Here is a 20,309-nt window from a genome sequence, read left to right as displayed (position 1 = left end):
GATGTGCTTAAGACGGTCCTGACACATAGTTGTCAATGGATGCTGGTTACCGCTGTCGTGATGATTATTCACAGTAGTAGTAGTAATAGTAAAAGTATTTATTCCTGTATGTCCTTTTCATTTCAGCTCCCTGAAAGGGCAATATTTCAAATTAAACAGTATAATCCAGCTAGTTGTGGAGTCTCTGAGTGGCAGCTGGAGGAAGCACAAGTATTTTGGGCAAAAAAGGAGCAGAGTCTTGCCCTGAGCATTCTCAAGCAAATGATCAAGAAGTTGGATGCCAGTTGTGCAGAGGTTCACTTTGTTTTATTGACTGAATTAATTCCTGTTATAAAAAAGTTACTGTGCTTTAAAATATTTTTAATAAAGCCACAGTGAAGTTACTGGTCCATGAACAGGAAATTGTAAAAAAGGAGCCTGGGAAATTAGTATTTGTAAAAGAAGTCTAGAAAATACTCATTTTTTTCTATTTGCAGTAATTCTATCAGTCCAACTTGTGGTAGATTGATTTGATTTATCCCAATGTTAAGCCTTTTTTTTTTTTTTAACTTTACATAGAATTGGAGAAGAATGTGTGGGAAACAGACATGAAAGAGCTACTCTAGGCACAGGCGGGGTGGGGAGAAAGAGCTACTGTAAGTTTGAAATAAATAGGAGAGGGAAAGGCGTGAGAGAACAAAAGTTAAAAGCAGAGCGTGTTGCAGTGACTGTCAGTCCACCTACTTAGGAAGTCCCACGTCTGATACTTTCTTTACCGTCGCCTGCCGGCTACTGACGACTTGTTGGCCTCAGTAGTTCTCTCTCCGGCGTGTGATGGGGACGGAGTAGAGGCGTTGGTAGCAGTCACGCTGTGCTGGCCGGACACACACGTGCTCAGTGACGCCCAACTGACCGCACCCTGGTCCTCGTTACCCAAGAGCTCGTCACTGTGCCACAGCACTGGGAGCTGACACAGTATGATGTTTACTGGTCGCCCAACAAGCGTAGCCTGAAGTAGGTCTGGCTTCAGGTGCCCACCCTCCTCGTACCTTGTTAGTGTTAGTGTTGCACTCGGCATATTAGGGGCAATGACAGGACTCAGGGCACAGGGTTCTTGAACCTTGAACCTCTTGAAATGCAGTAATGCACACCGATAGAGCCTCTGCAAAGTGCCTAGCTTATACGAGTGTTCAGGAATTGTGAGCTGCTCCAATAGGAGAGATTGTTTCATGAAACTTACCTACTTGTCATTATTAAAATCGTTGTATGGTGAAAGCAGATGAGGAAAACCATTTTTAACCTGCTTTTTCCCCCACATGGAACGTACTTCCGTATAGTCGTGGTGGTGAATTACATTTTAAGGTTTTGCTTTTTGTATACAGAATGATCCTGACCTAAGACTTATCTACGCAGAATGTCTGAGAGTTTGTGGCACCTGGTTAGCGGAAACTTGCCTAGAAAACCCTGCGGTCATCATGCAGACCTATCTAGAAAAGGTAAGCTTTTCTAACACCCCTTGAGAGTTGCTCAGCATGAACACACTGTTGTAGCTCTGTGTAATTTTTAAGGCAGAATGAAGTACAGTGGTAAAAAAGAAGGACCCTGTTTTGAAAGTAAGCCCAGATGTGTCCTCCCTCTACCCCCCACCACTAGCTACTCTCTTAACCAGCTGTTTCTGATCATTTCTCCATTTATCTATCTACAAAAAGAGCTGATAGAAGGAACATGCACGTCAGTCTTTATTCCTTTGTAATCTCAGCCACCCTACAAGTAGGACTCGCACTTCTGCGCTCCAGCCCCTTTCAACCTTCCTGTTGATCCTTCTTACTCCTTTAGTTTAATTAATTTTGGAATAGCTAGTGTAGCATGAAAATCATAATAGGACTGTCTTTAAATTTAATGGAGGCCTTTGTTTTTCTACAGTTCTTTAAAATATTAGCTGTTGGGGTTATTTCTACACTGTCAGAGCTGTTTGAAAATTTAAAATACTGTACTTCATATAATTCAGCTTAACCATATGTATGGTTCATATATATGTATAAATTGAACTTCAGTGTGGTATTTCTTTGATTTGAGTGATTCTTTAGATGCACTTAGTATCTCTATATAATATAAAGGGATTGTGTTTTCTTCAAGGCAGTGGAAGTTGCTAGAAATTACGATGGAGAAAGCAGTGATGAGCTTAGAAATGGAAAAATGAAAGCATTTCTCTCATTAGCACGGTTCTCGGACACTCAGTACCAGAGAATTGAAAACTACATGAAATCATCAGAGTTTGAAAACAAGCAGGCTCTTCTGAAAAGGGCCAAAGAGGAAGTGGGCCTTCTTAGGGAACATAAAATCCAGACCAACAGGTAATGAGATGTCTACCAGTGAAAGTGGTAAGATACACAGAGATACAGTGACTGTATACGGAGAGATGTACTGAACCAGAGCATGAATTCATGCCGTGTGATTCTAGGTGCACGGTAGAGTGTAGAGCTTTTTGGGTTTGTTGGTATCATAGTTAAAAAGAGATAGGTGTTTAATTTAAATACAGAAGAGTTATCTCTTCCCGATGTAATCAAACCCTTCTTCAGACCTGCCTTTGTCTGGCATACAATAGGGAAAGTAGAGTTAAATAGGCATCTTGGGGAGGGTCCACTTTGTCCCTGGTTGCCTAGAATGGCTTTTGAGTTGCACAGACTTACTTTCAGTTACTAAAAGGAAGTTTGTTCCCTTATAATTTTTAGAATTTTGCCTTTTCTCCTGGGATGGACACCTGACTGTTGATTTGTGTTGTGGGTTTTGTGTTTTCTTTTAATTATCCAATGCAAGATACACAGTAAAGGTCCAACGGGAGCTGGAGCTGGATGAATGTGCGCTCCGTGCACTGAAAGAGGACCGGAAACGCTTCTTATGTAAAGCAGTTGAAAATTACATCAGTTGCTTACTGAGTGGAGAAGGGCATGATATGTGGATATTCCGTCTTTGTTCCCTCTGGCTTGAAAATTCTGGAGTTTCTGAAGTCAATGGCATGATGAAGGCGAGTCTTCTTTTTGAATCCAGTACTCTCGCCTGCGCTCGATAAGCTCAGACAGAAGCCCGCCGGTGTCAGGGATTCGTATGTTCTTTGTATCCCTGGTGTTTGGTTCGATGCTCTACTCAGAGGGTCTTGATGAGTTCCAGTGACGCAGGTTTATGCAGAGATGAGAGCATTTAGTTCCGTCCTTGCCTGGACCTTCTCAGTGACCCCTGGAAGATGCCAGAGTGCCAGACTAGATTGGGAAGGCAGCTGACGATGCTGTGACCCCAGGCGGGTTTTTCCTCCTGCTTCATCTTTTCTGAGATTTTTACAGTGAATTACTTTTGTAAATGAAAAATAAAGTTTTAGGACAACATTAAGGCAGTAGTATTTCATAAGTTTTTATTTAAAAATTTTAGATTTTATTGATGATATTAAAGTTATGCTTACAGGACCTATATTGGCAGCCAATTTGAAGCTTACAAGTAAAATGTTTCTTCTGGATGAAAAGAATGATAAGCCTCATGATAGATAGAAGCAATCTCTGCTGCTAGTACTCATTGAATCCTGTTAGTTTTAGCATACAGGGCACAAGTTACTCCATTGTATTATACACCGACTTCTCCGTAGTCGAGATCACAATGCCCTCAGACCCACATTCGTACTCCTTGGGTTCACTGGAATGAAATCAGTGCGAGTGTTCCAGTTCTGAATACAGTTTAATTTAGGATCAAATACTGTGACTCACCAGTGAATCAATCTAGAATACCCATCAGGAAGACCAAGAGAATGTCAAGGGAAAAAATGTGATTAGCGAAGTGTTATTAACGAGTAGATGCTTCTGCTAGTAGCATTATCTTACAATAATTTATTTGCTTAGATGTGAGACTTTTTTAAATGCATTGTTTCTTAAGGCTTTTTTTTTTTTTTTTTTGTGGTAGACCGATGGAATGAAGATTCCATCTTACAAATTTTTGCCTCTTATGTACCAGTTGGCTGCTAGAATGGGGACCAAAATGATGGGGGGCCTTGGATTTCATGAAGTCCTCAATAATGTAAGTAAACCTGAAAATCAAAATACAGTTGCTTTTCTTTCATATATTATACATTACCGTTCCACTCTAGGAAATGAAAATATAGAAGTATTTTAGTCATTCATATTTATTATGCTGTAAAAGGGCGGGAATAAAAATTTCCTTTTGTCTCATCTCTCCGTTTCTCTGTCATTTCTCCCTGTTCCTCTGTCTCACACACACACTCTACCCACATACCTGGAACGCCAAACAAAAGGAAAAATGTTACGGGTTTTCTAGTTTTGTTTGATTGGTTGGTTGCATAAAACTAATAGTTCTTTATTTTTTGACAGCTTATCTCTAGAATTTCAATGGATCACCCCCATCACACTTTGTTTATTATACTGGCCTTAGCAAATGCAAACAAAGATGAATTTTTGACAAAACCAGAGGCAGCAAGAAGGAATAGAATAATTAAAAATGCACCTAAACAAAGCTCTCCGCTTGATGAGGTATTTGGATTAAACATACATACCTTTTTGAATTGTAGTATTCATATTTTCCCACAATATTCCTTTCTTTTTTTTTTTAAAGATTTTATTTATTTATTTGACAGAGAGGGAACACAAGCAGGGGGAGTGGGAGAGGGAGAAGCAGGTCTCCAGGAGAGCAGGGAGCCCGATGTGGGGCTCCATCCCAGGACCCTGGGATCATGACCTGAGCTGAAGGCAGACGCTTAACGACTGAGCCACGCAGGCACCCCAATATTCCTTTCTTAAATCTCAGGGATTCTAAGAATGTGTGTTGACCGTATTCAGTTTTCAAATCCTTTGTTATTATGCCACCTAAAACTGGTTCAAAATTCCTGAATATTCTCCAAGCACAGTGGATACCAATACTTTTTTTTCTCACAGCATCGAGCAAAGAAAAAATACATTTCAAAATACATCCAAGTCCTTTACTGTTGATATTATTCTACCTTTGATGTATTTCATTCATAAGGTGACTATTTTATTCGTTTCTGAGCGATTATAGTCTTTCCAATGTTTAGTGCATATATTTTGCTTTTCCTTTTGTTATGACTCTGAAAAGTTTAAGTCTTGGGTATTTCTTTATGTAATGTTTTTTTGTTTTTTCTTTTCTGAATAGGATCGAACCGAGGCTGCAAACAGAATAATACATACTATCAGAAGTAGGAGACCTCAGATGGTCAGAAGTGTTGAGGCTCTCTGTGATGCTTATATCATATTAGCAAACTTAGATGCCGCTCAGTGGAAGACTCAGAGAAGTAGGTGTTTGAAAGAATGACAGTTGATTTTACACTATGTTTTCCCTGGACAGATGTATTAATTACAGAGCCTAATATGTAATCTCTCTAACTTACCTACGTCACATTCATTACAGATATGGAGGTCCTTACGATTACAATTCACACATTGTCCAGAGCTGAATTTTTATCCAGTAGCTTCAGCAACCCCTAGTCACTTACATTTGATATCTTCTGTCATCTCGTAATATATGACTGCACTGAATTAATTGATTTCTCCAGGTAATCTCCTGGTACAAATACTTGTCGCAGAGAATTAATTGCATAGAGGCAAATCCATTAAAATAACTGAATAACTGACAGTTGTCAGGGTCAAAGGTTTCTTAAAATGATGTTGTTACTCACCGTGCCCTAGGTCTTAAAAATGATAAGGCTTTACCATTTCCTCCATAAGCATTAGAATGCCTTGCATGTAATCCTTCACTCTTCTTACTGTGTCTGTTCAAATAATTATAAACTGCTGTAATATTTGGTTAGGTGTATACACTTAGAAGTCTCCCCATATTTTAACAATTGTATTCCCTTTTATGTTCAGAATCAGGTCTTTGCATTTAAGTTTTTTTTTTTTTTTTAAGGTTTTATTTATTTATTTGACAGAGACAGCGAGAGCAGGAACACAAGCAGGGGGAGTGGGAGAGGGAGAAGCAGGCTTCCCGCCGAGCAGGGAGCCCGATGCGGGGCTCGATCCCAGGACTCCGGGATCATGACCTGAGCCGAAGGCAGCCGCTTAATGACTGAGCGACCCAGGCGCCCTGCATTTAAGTTCTTAATACTTGAAAAAAAGAATGAGAATTCTCATAGTATTCCTCTAAGCAAACAAAGCATATTGATCGTCACATCCTTTGGTTACATTTAATAGTAATGTGGCGGGAGTACATTATCTATGTAGTGTGCAGACCGTTGTGTAATTATCTTAAGGTGCTCGGCCTGGGCTGTCAGCTGGGTTCTGGCCTAATTACTCATGCCAGGTTACCTGCAAAGTCAAGTGTAAGCCTTATTAGCTGTTGTCGTGCTCTGGCCCTGAGCTACGTTGTGTCCCGAGCCCTGGGTCTTCATTTCTGGATCGGGGCCTAAACCGCAGATTGGCCACAGGTTGCGTCTGCTTCAGAGCTGTTCCTCAGTGTGTAGTTGTCACCAAAACCTCTTTATTTTAAATACAGAAGGCATAAATATCCCAGCAGACCAGCCAATTACTAAGCTGAAGAATTTAGAAGATGTTGTTGTTCCAACTATGGAAATTAAGGTAATTTACTATTACCTGTCTTGATTTTTCTATTGAAGTAAATTCCTCTTAATTAGGTTAACTATTTGAAGTAGATCAAAAGTGGTTAAAGATCAGCACTTTCATTTGTTTTAACCTGTAGTTTCTTTATAGATTCCCTTTACCTAAGTCTTACAATACTTAAAGGACTCTCCTGCTTTCTTTTCTTTTGCCTTCAGTTTTATACCTTCCATCTTCCTTGTGAAGACGATTTGTAGACTGTTACCTTTAGTGACTAAAAGAAGAAAAGTGTCTATGTGCTTATGCCAAGATTAATTTTTAACTTGGCAAGAAAGTTCCTAAATGCTTCATATTTTAAAAAGTCTGTGTGTTAGAATGTATTGACTGTCATGTATTGTGCTATTAAGTAATACAGATGTGTTATAGTATTAAATTAACTGTAATATGCATGATACTTTTAGCTACGTTGTGCTCATCTTTTACTGCTAGAAATACCAAGTTGGCAGGGATATATGTAATAATAGATGTTATAGTTTAGTAATGGACTGTTAACTACAGAGAACACACTGATGGTGACCAGAGGGGAGGTGGGTGGGCGGACGGGGGAAACGGGGGATGAGGATGAAGGAGTGCACCTGTCATGATGAGCACCAGGTAACGTATGGAAGTGCTGAATCAGTATATTGTGCACCGGAAACTAGTAACTGTAAGTTAAATAGCTGGAATTAAAATAGAAACTTTAAAACTTTTTCAGAAGGATCATTTGACTACATTCTTAGTATATGTAGTTATTCGAGTTGAAATGTAGCTGCATCATATGGATTAACTGATACCTTTCTGACTACATTAGCAAAGGTAGTCAGCCGAATATTTCCGAAAATGCCGGAGTTAGCAGTTCAGCCTAGAAGACCACTCTCCACACTTTTCTAAAAATTTACCTTACTATGTTTCTGTGAGACGTTTACTCTTTCTCAGAGGACTTAACAGACAAAGTCAGCAGTGAGACCTGAAACCAGGTTCTTTAGTAGCTTTTTGGCAACACTATTCTAACACTGTGTGCCCCAGCGTTAGTGAGAGATGTTTAGAGAGGTGACTTCATAAACCTTTCCAGTGTTAAATTTTGTTTCTTTCATTTAAACAAGAAGTAAATTATCACTTGAGCTCTTAACCCACAGCACATTGTCCTTCATTCCTGTTTAATATTAAAATTGTCGTTTATAATTCATTCTTCTTTAAAAGCACATAGTGTAACCTGATCTCTTCTCTCATTTATATGCTTTATTAGGTGGACCCCACCGGAGAATACGGAAATCTGGTGACTATACAATCCTTTAAAGCAGAATTTCGTTTAGCAGGAGGTTTAAATTTACCTAAAATAATAGACTGTTTGGGCTCTGATGGCAAGGAAAGGAGACAGCTCGTCAAGGTGAGACTCCCCTCCAGGGGTGCGGTCCTTAGTGTCTTAGTGAAAAAAGTCAAAGCAAAACTGTAGTTGATATTTACTTCCTGCTTTGGGTCTTTATTTTTCTTCTCAAAAATTGCAAGTGAGGAAAACTTACAGAATATGAATACATTATTTTCTAGAAGCAGATTGCTTTTCTTAAATTTTTTGTGTCTCTGGAAGGCCAGCATTGTAACAGTTGACTGAAGTAAAAGGATACTTCTAACACGTACTACAGATATGATGAAGTTAACAATCCGGTTGCTTGTTATGGAAAAACTGTTCAGGTGATAGTTGCTTATTTTCTTGAAGAGTTCAAGTTGAAGGCCCTTGCTTTAAGAATCCTGAGTATGGCACTGGGCCAGCTGCTAGTAAATGTATCCGAAAGGGGACGGCATTCCTCGCTTACTCTGCTCCCAAGTTCTCCGGGCCATGCTGGGAATTAGTGGAGGAGTTCCAGTGAGCCTAATTCCAGAAGCATTGAGGGGGAACGTTTTTCTAAACTCGTCTGCCTACCCATGTTACAGCATATTCTAAATGAAAGACTAGGTCTTAGTTATTTAAGAGACTGAAAAGGAGTACAGATGCTCAGATGGGTTTCTGAGCACCCTTTCATTGTCCTCATGCTCTCTGTGCGATTTTATCATAAAATGGACTGTGCCCAGTTGTTGGTGCTTTGATTACTCTGAAGGGCCGTGACGACCTGAGACAGGATGCGGTCATGCAGCAGGTTTTCCAGATGTGTAACAAGTTACTGCAGAGGAACACAGAGACCAGGAAGAGGAAACTGACTATCTGCACATACAAGGTGACTACTTCGCGCTTCTGCCCCTTCATCAAGAGCCTAGAAAAGATGCTGTTACCCAGATGAGGCCTCAGCCAGTGTTTTCTGTGAGAGTAAACATTTTAGACTTTGTGGGCCATGCAAGGTCTCTGTGGCATGGTCATTGGAAAAATGCACATTGTGGATGGTGGCTCAGGAGTCCCGGTCCTTTTGCCATTTGGGCACCTTCCCTGCTAATCATGAAGCCCTGTTTTTCCCTTCAGTTAGTCTAGAAAGAAGTCTTTTGTCCGATCACATACAGTATTTGGAAGGGCTGGCTCCTGACAAGATGAGTGGGTTCTGTAGAGGTCTAAGAGACACCTCAGGCTCAGCAAGTTTAAAGTGGAGCTTCCGACGAATACCTCCACCAAAAACCGCACAGCAAACACGTCTCCTCCTCACAGATCAGCAGGTGGCACAACCTTCACCCAGTTGCTCCCAAGTCGGGAGGCGGTCTTGTCCTTTTCTTTCTACGACTCTCGGAAACTTCAAACCTATATGAAAGTATACAGAATAAGGTAATGAACTCCCTTGTACCATCACCCAGTTTCAGCAGTGATCAGCTCGTGGGTAATTTGTTTCATTTCTACTTCTCCCTACTTCCTTCCCTTCAGTATTATTTTGAAACAAAATGTCCTGTCATTTCATCTGTAAACATGTATTTCAGCGTGTAGTTGCATAAGATAACGTCTCTTTAAAAAAACAAAACAGAACCACAATACTGTCATCACTCCTAAAAGGCAGTAATTCCTAACTATCATGTAGGAATATCAGCACCATTTTAAACTCCTCTCTCTCAGATCTCACACCCGTTCCGTCCGCACGTCCTTACCGGCCCGCTTTCCGTGGAGTCACTGTTACCGCCCCTGCCCTCCCCACCCTGCAGTCACGTCTCCTTGATCGTGTCTCACTAGCCCCTTACTTCTTCCCTGTGCCGCCAAAGCTCCTTCATTCACAGCCGTGAGGAGGATCTATTTAAGAGTCTGAGACAGACTAAATATGTCCATTTCCTGTTCTGAACTCCAGATGAGTTCACGTATCCCTGAATGAAAGTGATTGGCCTCGGCTGTTCTCTCTGCAGCTTCATCTGCCGCTCTCCCCACCCTCCTCTCTGACTTTCTCCCTGTGACGGCTCAGCTGCTCTTCCTGCTGTGGCTGAGATCCAGCACTTTGGTGTCACGCCCGGGCTTCCCTCCCCTCGGCCTGGAATACTCTTCCCTCAGGTCCTGTCCTCCGTCTCTCACTTCATTCAGGTTTCTCTCTGCGTCACCACCTCACAGAGGCCTTCTCTGACCATGTCTCTCTTAGTCACTTTTTTAAAATGCCTGTTTTGTTCTATTAAACACATAATGGACTCTCCACAAACATAGTTAATAAATTAATGAAAGACCTCCTTAAGACACAAGACAGTTCAGCATGTTTGAGTACATTAAAAAATTGATAGAATTAAAGATTCTATAAAGACAAGTGGCCAACTAAGAAAAACAAATTTAATAATATTAGTAACAAAGGTTTGTTGTAATATTAATAACAATAGGGATTTATATACAGAATGTATAAATAGCGGTCACCAACCAGTTGTAAAAAGGCTAACATGTCAGTAGGAAAATGGGTAAAGAATACAGACAACTCAGGAAGAAAATATTTGAGTGGCCAGTGAGCCTATTAAATTTTACTCAGCCTTACTGGGCATCTGAAAATAAAACTGAAGCCACAGTGAGACACGGGTGCACACATCTCACATCGGCACAGTACTGGGTGTCTGAATCGGCATAACTACTTTGGATAGTTCTTTGGCAGCCTCTGGTTAACTAAGCGGAAGACGCACATCCCCCGTGACCCCAGTATTCAGTTCCTGGGTGTGTATATATGTGGGTAATTATGGTGTTCTTATACAACCTGTGGTTGTTGAAACAAATGATTTAGGGTTACATGTACTAATGCAGATAAAATAGTGTTGAGTGAGTAAAAAACAAATTGCAGAAGCATTCACGGAGTATAATACTCTTTTACTTAAAGCTTACAACTCTGTACATATTGCTTTGAAATAAAAATATACCAGAAATACCTGAACATTAATGATAACCAGATAACTAGCAGTCATCTTGGTGGTGGGGAAGGGCATGGGGCCAGGGAGCGGTACACAGGGAGCTTCATCTCTCTGCAGCAAATTTAGTGGGTAAAAGGATGTTTGTTTCTATTATTATTTTTTTTTAGCATTTTAAGATTTTATTTATTTATTTATTTATTTGAGAGTGAGCGAGAGAGAAACAGCATGAGAGGGGAGAGGGTCAGAGGGAGAAGTAGGCTCCCTGCTAAGCCGGGAGCCCGATGTGGGACAGGACCCTGGGATCATGACCATGAGCAGAAGGCAGTCGCTTAACCAACTGAGCCACCCAGGCGCCCTGTTTCTATTATTTTCTATACTTTGTGTATGTTTATATATATGTCAGTTTTTAATCTTTCCAGTAAAATTGCTCATTTTATGTTCAGGAGTATATTTCCTCTTGGTGTAGCTAACAAGACTCTAAAGCAAGAATACATATACTTTTAATTATCAAAGTATATTAGTATTAAGGTTATAGTCAGTATTTTCCAAAGTGAAATTCTTCAGATTGTTTGATACTAAAAGTATGAGGAAAGCAGGTAACTCCTCTGCTAAATGGAGCAAACTGTGGCTCAGGCACAGATGCTACTGAAAAGCCTAGTTAACAGGCTTGACCTCTCAGGGAATCATGGAGACTGAGAGCAGAGCAGGTCCTCAGGAGTCTCAGCCGCAGGCTAGAAAATCCTGTTCTTGGAGCGTAAGTGTGTTTTCCGCTGCTTACCTCCAAGATGTTCTGTCTCCTCTGGACACAGAAACAGCAATACAGTCGAAAGAGCTGCTTTCCACGGTTTCTGGTAGTTGAGGGATCATCACATGCTCTTCGGGACCCTTCCACTAATCAAAAGGCATCTCCTCTGTGGTGCAGGTGGTTCCGCTGTCTCAGCGAAGCGGAGTTCTTGAATGGTGCACAGGAACTGTCCCCATCGGTGAGTTCCTCGTGAATAACGAGAACGGTGCTCATAAGCGATACAGGCCGAAGGACTTCAGCGCCTTTCACTGCCAGAAGAAAATGATGGTGAGTGACACTCACAAGTACAAATTAGTGCAAGACTATGTACCAGCTTGCCGCAGCTGACCGCTCTGAAATGTTAGAGCACACAGTCATGTTTCAGTGTCATCGAGTGGTGATCCTGAGTGAAAGCAAGCACGCCCGCCAGCATAGAAGTGTGTGTGAGTGAAACAGGAAGGTCTGTAAACTATAAAGTGCCGACCCTTGTCTGATGAGAGATTTAACATTCGGTGGAATGCTAATTTGCTTCCAGTTTGGGGTAAGCTAATTCTTAACAGACAAAACACTAATTAAACCAAAAAATAGATAACAAAATAATTTTTATATAAAACTGATAGACCTTTTAAGACATTGGCCACATCACACTGGCCTTGTGGCCTGACGTTCATCCAGCCGCAACATGGACTGGACGTGCCTTTTCCCCTGGGCACTGCGCTCACACTTCACAAATGTTAGGACTCCTCATCGTCGTACTTACCCCATTTTAAAATGAGAGGACATTCAGAAATTTCACTTGCCCAGGTCAATGAGCTAATGGTGGAGCAAGGATTTGAATCTTGTCTGTCCAACCCTGAATCTGTTACCTTTCCTTATAATTTTTTAACGGGGTGGCAAAGTGCCGCAGGTGTCGTGATGGAAAGCTTTCCCGGGTACCGTGCAGGCCCAGGGGTGGATGTGGTGCGTTCTACCTGCGCTGGGCAGGACTGGAGCCAGATCCAGAAAGGCTTCGTAGGGCAGTGGCCTTTGAGCCGAGATGACTCACTGAATTGGTTTTCCAAGTAGAAGGCGCATGCAAGCAAAGGGAAGGAGGCCCGGACAGGCAGTTGGAGACAGCAGAGGCTTAGTTTTTGAGGAGATCAGTGAACTGAAGCAGTAGTTGTTAGTCAAAAAATGGAGGGTTGTTTCATGAAATGCTAAGAACTGGGTACTTTATCCTGTAGGCAGTAGAGAACCCTCGAGAAGGACAGTAATACCAGATTTGCATTTTAGAGAAAGATCTCACAGCACTGTGGGCTACATTTTTGAGAAGCTGACTAGAGGCGTGACACAGGGGCCCTGAATTAAGACGAATAGCAGCAGGAATGGAAAGTAAGGGGTACATATCAGAAATATTAAGGAGGCAGAACTGATAGGATTTGATTACTGATTAGAAGTGGGGTTGGGGAAAAAGTAATCAGTGACACCCAGTGTTTGGGTGATGGGGTGGATGGAGGGGCTCCTTACTGTGTAGAAGATGAGAGAAGTGGCTGAGGTTTGCTGAGGAGAAGGTGAAGAAGTCGTTCGGGTTTGGAAGTGATCCCGGTGAAGATGCTACGGGCAGTCTGAGAAGCAGGCCAGGCGGAGCTTCATAAAGACACTGGGCCAGAGGTTGAGATGTGGGGTCGTCAGCACATGGTGAGAGTGCAGCCCATGGAGGTAGATCAGCTCTGCCCCAGGAGAGGATTACCTAGTGAGAAGATATTGGAGGACAGATCTGAGACATGTCAGCGTCTTCGCCATCCATTCTTGCTTTTCTGTTTCCTGTTGGGCCCCTGGTGCTCTGTGCCCTGATCCTCAGACAGTCCGGAGCCGTTTCTGGCTGTTTTGTGTTTACTTCCACATAGATAACAGAATCATTCCAATTAGAATTGAATTAAAACAACAGTCACTGTTGGTGTGTCTCCTTCCCCTAAGATTCACATGTGAAGCCTAAAGGGATTATACCTTGTCACTGTTTCCCTGACCAGACTGTTAGCTTCGGGGGGTAGATAATACCTTGTTTATCTCTTCATTGCCTCTGCATCTGTCTGTTTTCTACCTAGAAACTCTGAGTAGACATTAAAGTAGTTGAACACAATATTGAGAAAATTTTATATTTGATCTTTTTAAAGGATGTACAAAAGAAGTCGTTTGAAGAGAAATATAAAACGTTCATGGATGTCTGCCAAAAATTTCAGCCGGTTTTCCGTTACTTCTGCATGGAAAAATTCTTGGACCCAGCCGTTTGGTTTGAGAAGCGACTGGCTTATACTCGCAGCGTGGCCACTTCCTCTATCGGTAATCATCCTGTCCGTTGTAGCCCGTGGGCACTGGATGCTTTCTCAGCTGCAGGGGGTGATGGTGCTGAGGGAGCTTGTCAGCCAGACCATCCTCGTCATTCCGTCATTGTGCGTCTCGACGTTCGCCTCTCGGCTCGTAACTCGTTCTTCTGAGCTTTTGCAGGAAAGAACTCTCCTACTCCAAGGAGAGAGAAGACCGGCTCTTCTTTGTTCAGTAGTGAATATGGCGTATTTTCAATCTTCCCTCAATATGTTATTTTCTTCTTTTTTTTTTTTTAAGGTTTTATTTATTTATTTGATGGAGAGAGAGATAGCGAGAGCAGAAACACAAGCAGGGGGAGTGGGAGAGGGAGAAGCAGGCTTCCCGCCGAGCAGGGAGCCCGATGTGGGGCTCGATCCCAGGACCCTGGGATCATGACCTGAGCCGAAGGCAGACCCTTAACGACTGAGCCACCCAGGCGCCCCTCAGTATGTTATTTTCTGAGATCGCCTTTGGGAAATAATAAAACCCATGATAACTATATTTAACTTAACCTCCTTTAATTTAATTTGTTGTTCTTTTGCACAAAATCTCTGTTATCACTTAGTGACTGAATCTATTTAATAGAATTTTATGTTTGGATTAGAAAGTATGATATATATTCAAATACGCAGGGCACACTACATATTTTGACCTTGTTTTTTTAATTGGTAAGAGACTGGAATAGCTAGACAGGGCTATTAGCCAAATCCTAGAGTATGAAAACTAATGTTGAATAGCAGAGATCTTCTAATCTATTGATTTTTTAACTAAGAAAGGCCATCCCTCCATCACTTAGGTAGCATACCCCGAGAGGCAAGGAGTGTATATTCTGAACAAGTTCTCGGTCATTAAAAAACCCTCTTCTGTCTACAGTGAGAATCACTAATCTGAGTCAACTAATTCAGTTTATAAATAAGAAAGGAGACCCAGTTCATGATAGTGCTAGCCAGGTGCACGGGCGTCCTGTTTCTTCTGTAACACCACATGCTGTTTTCATTAGGTCAGAAGTGTTTGGGCGTGCCATCATCTATCTTGAAAACAGAAATGTAGTTTTTCCTGGACATATATCTGATGAAATGAGTTAATGCTTAATTTATGTTAAATTTAAAAGTATACTCAGTAAAATATTTGAGGGCATATAATGCCTTGCTAAATAATGGGTCTCAACTTTAACCGCACTAATTTTCAAAGTATGAATATTTTTAAATGTATGCTTATTAGTAAAGGGAAAGCTTTTTTTTAGCTCACCATGTAGAATTTGTAAAATGCAGTGTTGGTGAAAGAGCTCGCAAGATCTGACTTAAATTCAAAGTGGCAAGTTATGTGCATATTTTCCTTGAAGCCGGCTAAATAGCCTACACTACTTAAAAATGTTGTCAGTGGTATTAGTAGAAATTATGGGTCAGTGTGTTCTAGAAATAGATGATCCCAGGGATTTCAGGTTGGTTTCTTGTTTTTTTCCCCAGTTGGTTACATACTTGGACTTGGTGATCGACATGTACAGAATATCTTGATAAATGAGCAGTCTGCAGAACTTGTACATATAGATTTGGGTAAGTAATAAAAGATTAGAAAATTAGCTGTTTATTAAATACTTGGTCATAAGAAGTGATATTTGCCTCCAGGATGTTACAAGTGTGAGGGAGACAGATCAAAGTAGGAAGTGTTGTTTAAAAAAAAAGCATAAACACATGCTAGAGGGAATAGCTAACTCTGTTGAGATAATGAGTGAAACTTACTACAACAGGTGACATTTAAGCCAGATCTTAAAGAAAGGATAGATAATCCAGACAGAAGAGAGAGCAAATACAAAACGGGGACTAATGAAGATGTAACCTGTAGGAATGGTGAGATGTCCGATATGGCCGGAGTGAAGTTTGCGTGTAGTTGAGTAGCTGGAGAGGTAGCTTGGTACTAGACTGTAAAAAGCCAGGCTAAGCGTTTCAGCTTTAACCTGTGAAACAAGGGGGGGAGTAAATGAAGATGTATTTAAGTAGGACATGATCACATTTAATTATTGGAGAAATAATTTGGGGAGCAATACTGGCAGTGGAAAGACACGTTAGGGGCTAGTATAATAGTTCAGACAAGAAAGGATGAGGACTTGGACTAAAGTTGTAGAGGTCAGGAGCTGGGCTGTGGGGGACGTTTTCATCGTAACCTGCAGCCGGGATGTTAGACATGGCAAGGGCGGGAGAAGGGATGGCAGGATAACTGACGTTTCTAGTGAGGGAACGCAGCAGGTTTTGTGACGATTGAGAAAGCAGTGAGTTCACTTTTGCATCTTGTCTTTAGGTATTAATGGGACTTCCAGGTGTAATGGGCAGTTTAATATACAGGAAGGCAAAGAGGTTGAGCATAATGATAGAGCTGTACAGCCTTCCGCTAATAGATGTCAGCTGGGGTCAGTGGACTGGAGGAGGTTCTGATCTTCTATATCCTCCTTGATAAAGAAGACTGAAGACAGAATCCTAAGGAATGCCAGTTTTGAAAAGCCTGAGTCCGAAAAAACATTGAGGAATAACCAACAAGTCATGGGAACGAGGAGGCAGGGGTATCTTGGAAGGCAGGGGCGGGAAGTTTTTCATGAAGGAAGAAGTGCTCAGTAGTGTCTGCTACAGCAGGTCAAATAGGGTCAACACTGAAAACAGGCCTTTGAACAGTTAATCGATGTTCAAGGTCTAGGAAGTTAATCTGAATAGGATGGAAGAAGTGAGATTGTGGAAAGGTAAGGACTTGCAGACCAAGAATGAGCGCTGTCCACGAGAGGTTTAGAAGGATGGGAGAGGCATTGGCTCTAGAGATGAGAGAGACATGCTCCAGCCCTTTTTGTTTGTTTTGAGGGTTTTTTCATTTGCTTTTTAAAGATGAGAGCGGCGTGCACATGTTCTATATGGATAAGCTAGAGGAGAGAGACAGAGATCCTGAAATAGCGAGGGGAAGTCCTCAAGCATCTGGGGTACAGTTAGCTTTACACGGGAGGCACATTAGCTTTTCCACTGAGAGGAGGAAGGTCTTAAGCTAGAGGAGAAAGAATTGGAGGGAAGTAACATTTGCTATTCTGTTTTAACTGAGAAAGCAAAAGCCTGCTTGCTTGCTGAGCAGCGGAGGGATGGTAATTGGCCTTGTAAGAACAGTACAATGCAAACCGGGCTCCACAGAGGTGAGACCAAGAGCCGGGTGGAGACGGGGAGCGAAGGCGACGTGCCGAGCAGTCCACGGGGCGCTCGCCTACCGTGAGGACCTGCACTTGCAGTGGGGCCAGTGGGGCCAGTGGTGTCTTCCCGCACCTCCTCCCAGCCTCCCTGAGTGAGTCGCAGCTGTGCCTAGAGAAGTGTGGAGGGGCCGGGGGCCAACGAGACATGAGGCAGCAGTGAGAGTGAGCAGCCTTGCACTCCGCACCCTGAGTGGAGTAGGGAAGGAAGAAAGGCGGACAGACTAGAAATCTCAGTGAGTTTGAAGACTCTTTAATAAGGGGGTAGAAAAAGAGCTTTAAGATTTCTAAGAAGGTGTAGTCTCAGGAAATTATCAGTTCTGTATTATAATCCATAGAAGTCGTTGCTGAGTTAAGATGGAGTTCCATTAGAATAGAGAAGATCACGTATATTACATGGTTTTCCCCAGAATGAATTCAGTTACACGAAGTTACAAAAGAGTAGTGATTGCTGGAGGCACAGAGTGAGTGGGAGGGCAGTAGGCTGGGAGGGATGTGGGTGGCTGTAAATGGGGCAGCTTGAAGGATTCTTGTGGTGATGGGAATATTCTGGACCTTGACTGGATCAGTGTCTGTGTCCTGGCTGGGAAACTACTGTGTAGTTTTGCAAGATTGGGGGAAAATGAATAAAAGGTATATGGGGAATTTTGTATTTTGCATATTGTATCTTATGAATGCATATCAATCTATAGTTATCTCAGAATAAAAAGTTTCATTTAATAAAAAGTTTTAGTATATAACTAGTATGCCTGTATACTTAAATACATATAAATTAAGATTATATGCATACTTTGCATTTTAAATCCTACCCATCACTATTTCATTTTAAAAAATCACCCTTTAATCTAGAACTTCTCTAATTATGTCTGGAAGTTGTTACGCTTTTTAAATTTGAGGTGCATCTCCTAGACTGTGGCAGAGCAGAAACAGAATAAACCACCGTGAGTGGTACTGTGTGTTACTATGCAGTATTGATGACAGATGATCTGCGGCCTTGCACAGCTCACACACCCCAAGGGAGGACAGTCAGTTTGCTGTGGAACCTCCTAACCTTGCTGTACTGTTTCCTTTAGGAGTTGCTTTTGAACAGGGTAAGATCCTCCCTACTCCTGAAACGGTTCCTTTCAGACTCACCAGAGATATTGTGGATGGGATGGGCATTACTGGTGTTGAAGGTGTCTTCAGAAGGTAAGGGTTTACAGCAGATGGTTTTTTATGTCAAAATTATTTGGATTATTGATTTCTGTAGACTCTAGGATTCACTGCTAAATCATGTTCCAGTGCTGAAAACCCCGGAGTAAAGACTGTAATGGTTTCCCCTTCCTTCAGACCACCTGGGACCTCACCCTATATAACATACATAGCTGTCCTTCCTAGCACCTTCTGGAAGCAGCTTGCCTCTACCGTTAATGCCTCTGTCCTCGGGAACTCCGTTTACTGCTCAGAACTCCTTCGGGCACTCAGTGTTGGGCAGATAAGCTCTGCTGAAGGAGCGTATGATGGACTGGTTCCGGCTGAAAGCACTTCCCAGGTCCCTGTAGCTCCCCAGCATTGGTCCATGTGCTCAGCTTTTACTAGAGTAGAATCCAGTCAGAGTGAACTAATAATTAACACAATAATCACTGACTGAAAGCAATGTTTCATAGTACTACTGTGTGTTATTCTTACAAAGGCTTAGCTTACATTCATATAGATATATTCCTTTTTTTTTTTTTTTAAAGATTTATTTATTTGACAGAGAAAGACACAGCGAGAGAGGGAATACAAGTAGGGGGAGAGGGAGAAGCAGGCTCCCCCCTGAGCAGGGAGCCCGATGCGGGGCTCGATCGCAGGACCCTGGGATCATGACCTGAGCCGAAGGCAGACACTTAACGACTGAGCCACCCAGGCGCCCCTAGATATATTCTTTTCAAAAACAATTTACCGAAAATGCAGTCTGCCCTAGTACTGTGCTCTTTGAGATGTTAATCTGGGAATTATTAATAAGAATAGTCTCAGCACAGTATACATGAATATATAGTGATGAGATGTTGGACACGGTGTGTAACAAGATCCATATTTGTAACGTGTTTGTAGATGCTGTGAGAAAACCATGGAGGTCATGAGAAGCTCTCAGGAAACCCTGCTAACCATTGTGGAGGTAAAGCGTATTATAAGGAAATCTTTATTTCTCTGCCGTTAGACTGTGTATCTTGTTAGGACGTCACTGATTTGAGGATCAGTGCTTCGTGTTAATGTGGTGGGATGGGCAGCGGGAGGGACGGGGGTGCGCACATCAGTAAACAGTGGTTTAGAAACGCCTCCAGTCCTCCCAGGTTTCTGGGCATGTTACGGCTTCCTAAGTCATCTCTAGTGTTTAAATCATAAATCAGCACTTCGACATCTTTGCTCTCTCCTGTGGCATGACTTGCTTTCAGAATGGTTTGCATTGGGGTTTTGAGAGAAATCGTAAATTATCCCTTTGCCCAGGTTCAGAACATGTAATCACTGCCTCGTGTTGATCAGGCGGAAAGAGGAGAAAGTAATGCATATTTCCAGGCCTTAATGACATTAGCTCTACCCCAGAGAGAATTATGTACCTAAAGCAGTGTTTCACCACCCTGGTCAAGGGTGTGTGGGCAACAGATGAGTTGTGTCTGCTCCACAAGGAAACGTGGGAGCCAGAGCACAGGGGACTCCCTTACCCACAACCGTCAGCATTTATTCCTTTAACCTGGTGGTGCTCAACTGGCTGGACTTGACTATTACCAGTACAGCTTTTAAAAAATACTGATGCTGACCATGTTCAAACCATACTTCAGGGGTGGGGCAGGAACATTTGTTTTTTTTACAGATTTTTATTTATTTGACAGCGAGAGAGGGAACACAAGCAGCGGGAGTGGGAGAGGGAGAAGCAGGCTTCCCGCCGAGCAGGGAGCCCAATGCGGGGCTCGATCCCAGGACCCCGGGATCATGACCCGAGCCGAAGGCAGACGCCTAACGACTGAGCCACCCAGGCGCCCCGGAACATTTGTTTTTTTTAAAAGCTATTGATATCTACTGGGTGGAGGCCGTAAACATCCTGTAGTACACAGGACAGCGCCCCCCAACAAAGAAGTTTTCAGCCCTC

At 42.2% G+C, this 20,309-nt stretch overlaps 1 protein-coding gene across 1 annotated transcript in view; it reads left to right on the top strand.

The window, feature by feature from the left end:
- ATM (ATM serine/threonine kinase) overlaps positions 1-20,309 on the top strand; it is a 122,303-nt gene that overhangs the window by 95,286 nt on the left and 6,708 nt on the right. The window contains exons 47-61 of the mRNA XM_081797369.1: positions 127-294; positions 1,362-1,475; positions 2,116-2,333; positions 2,797-3,004; positions 3,925-4,038; positions 4,350-4,508; positions 5,146-5,284; positions 6,484-6,566; positions 7,831-7,971; positions 8,678-8,794; positions 11,782-11,931; positions 13,797-13,962; positions 15,453-15,539; positions 18,274-18,388; positions 19,277-19,340. Of these exons, the coding sequence (XP_081653495.1) occupies positions 127-294; positions 1,362-1,475; positions 2,116-2,333; positions 2,797-3,004; positions 3,925-4,038; positions 4,350-4,508; positions 5,146-5,284; positions 6,484-6,566; positions 7,831-7,971; positions 8,678-8,794; positions 11,782-11,931; positions 13,797-13,962; positions 15,453-15,539; positions 18,274-18,388; positions 19,277-19,340 (2,043 nt within the window). The remainder of the gene's footprint in view (positions 1-126; positions 295-1,361; positions 1,476-2,115; positions 2,334-2,796; positions 3,005-3,924; positions 4,039-4,349; positions 4,509-5,145; positions 5,285-6,483; positions 6,567-7,830; positions 7,972-8,677; positions 8,795-11,781; positions 11,932-13,796; positions 13,963-15,452; positions 15,540-18,273; positions 18,389-19,276; positions 19,341-20,309) is intronic.

Source organism: Leptonychotes weddellii, chromosome 11, assembly GCF_054177405.1.
Source record: "Leptonychotes weddellii isolate Sample4059 chromosome 11, ASM5417740v2, whole genome shotgun sequence".
Classification (NCBI taxonomy): domain Eukaryota; kingdom Metazoa; phylum Chordata; class Mammalia; order Carnivora; family Phocidae; genus Leptonychotes; species Leptonychotes weddellii.
This window is presented reverse-complemented; position numbering and strand designations above follow the sequence as displayed.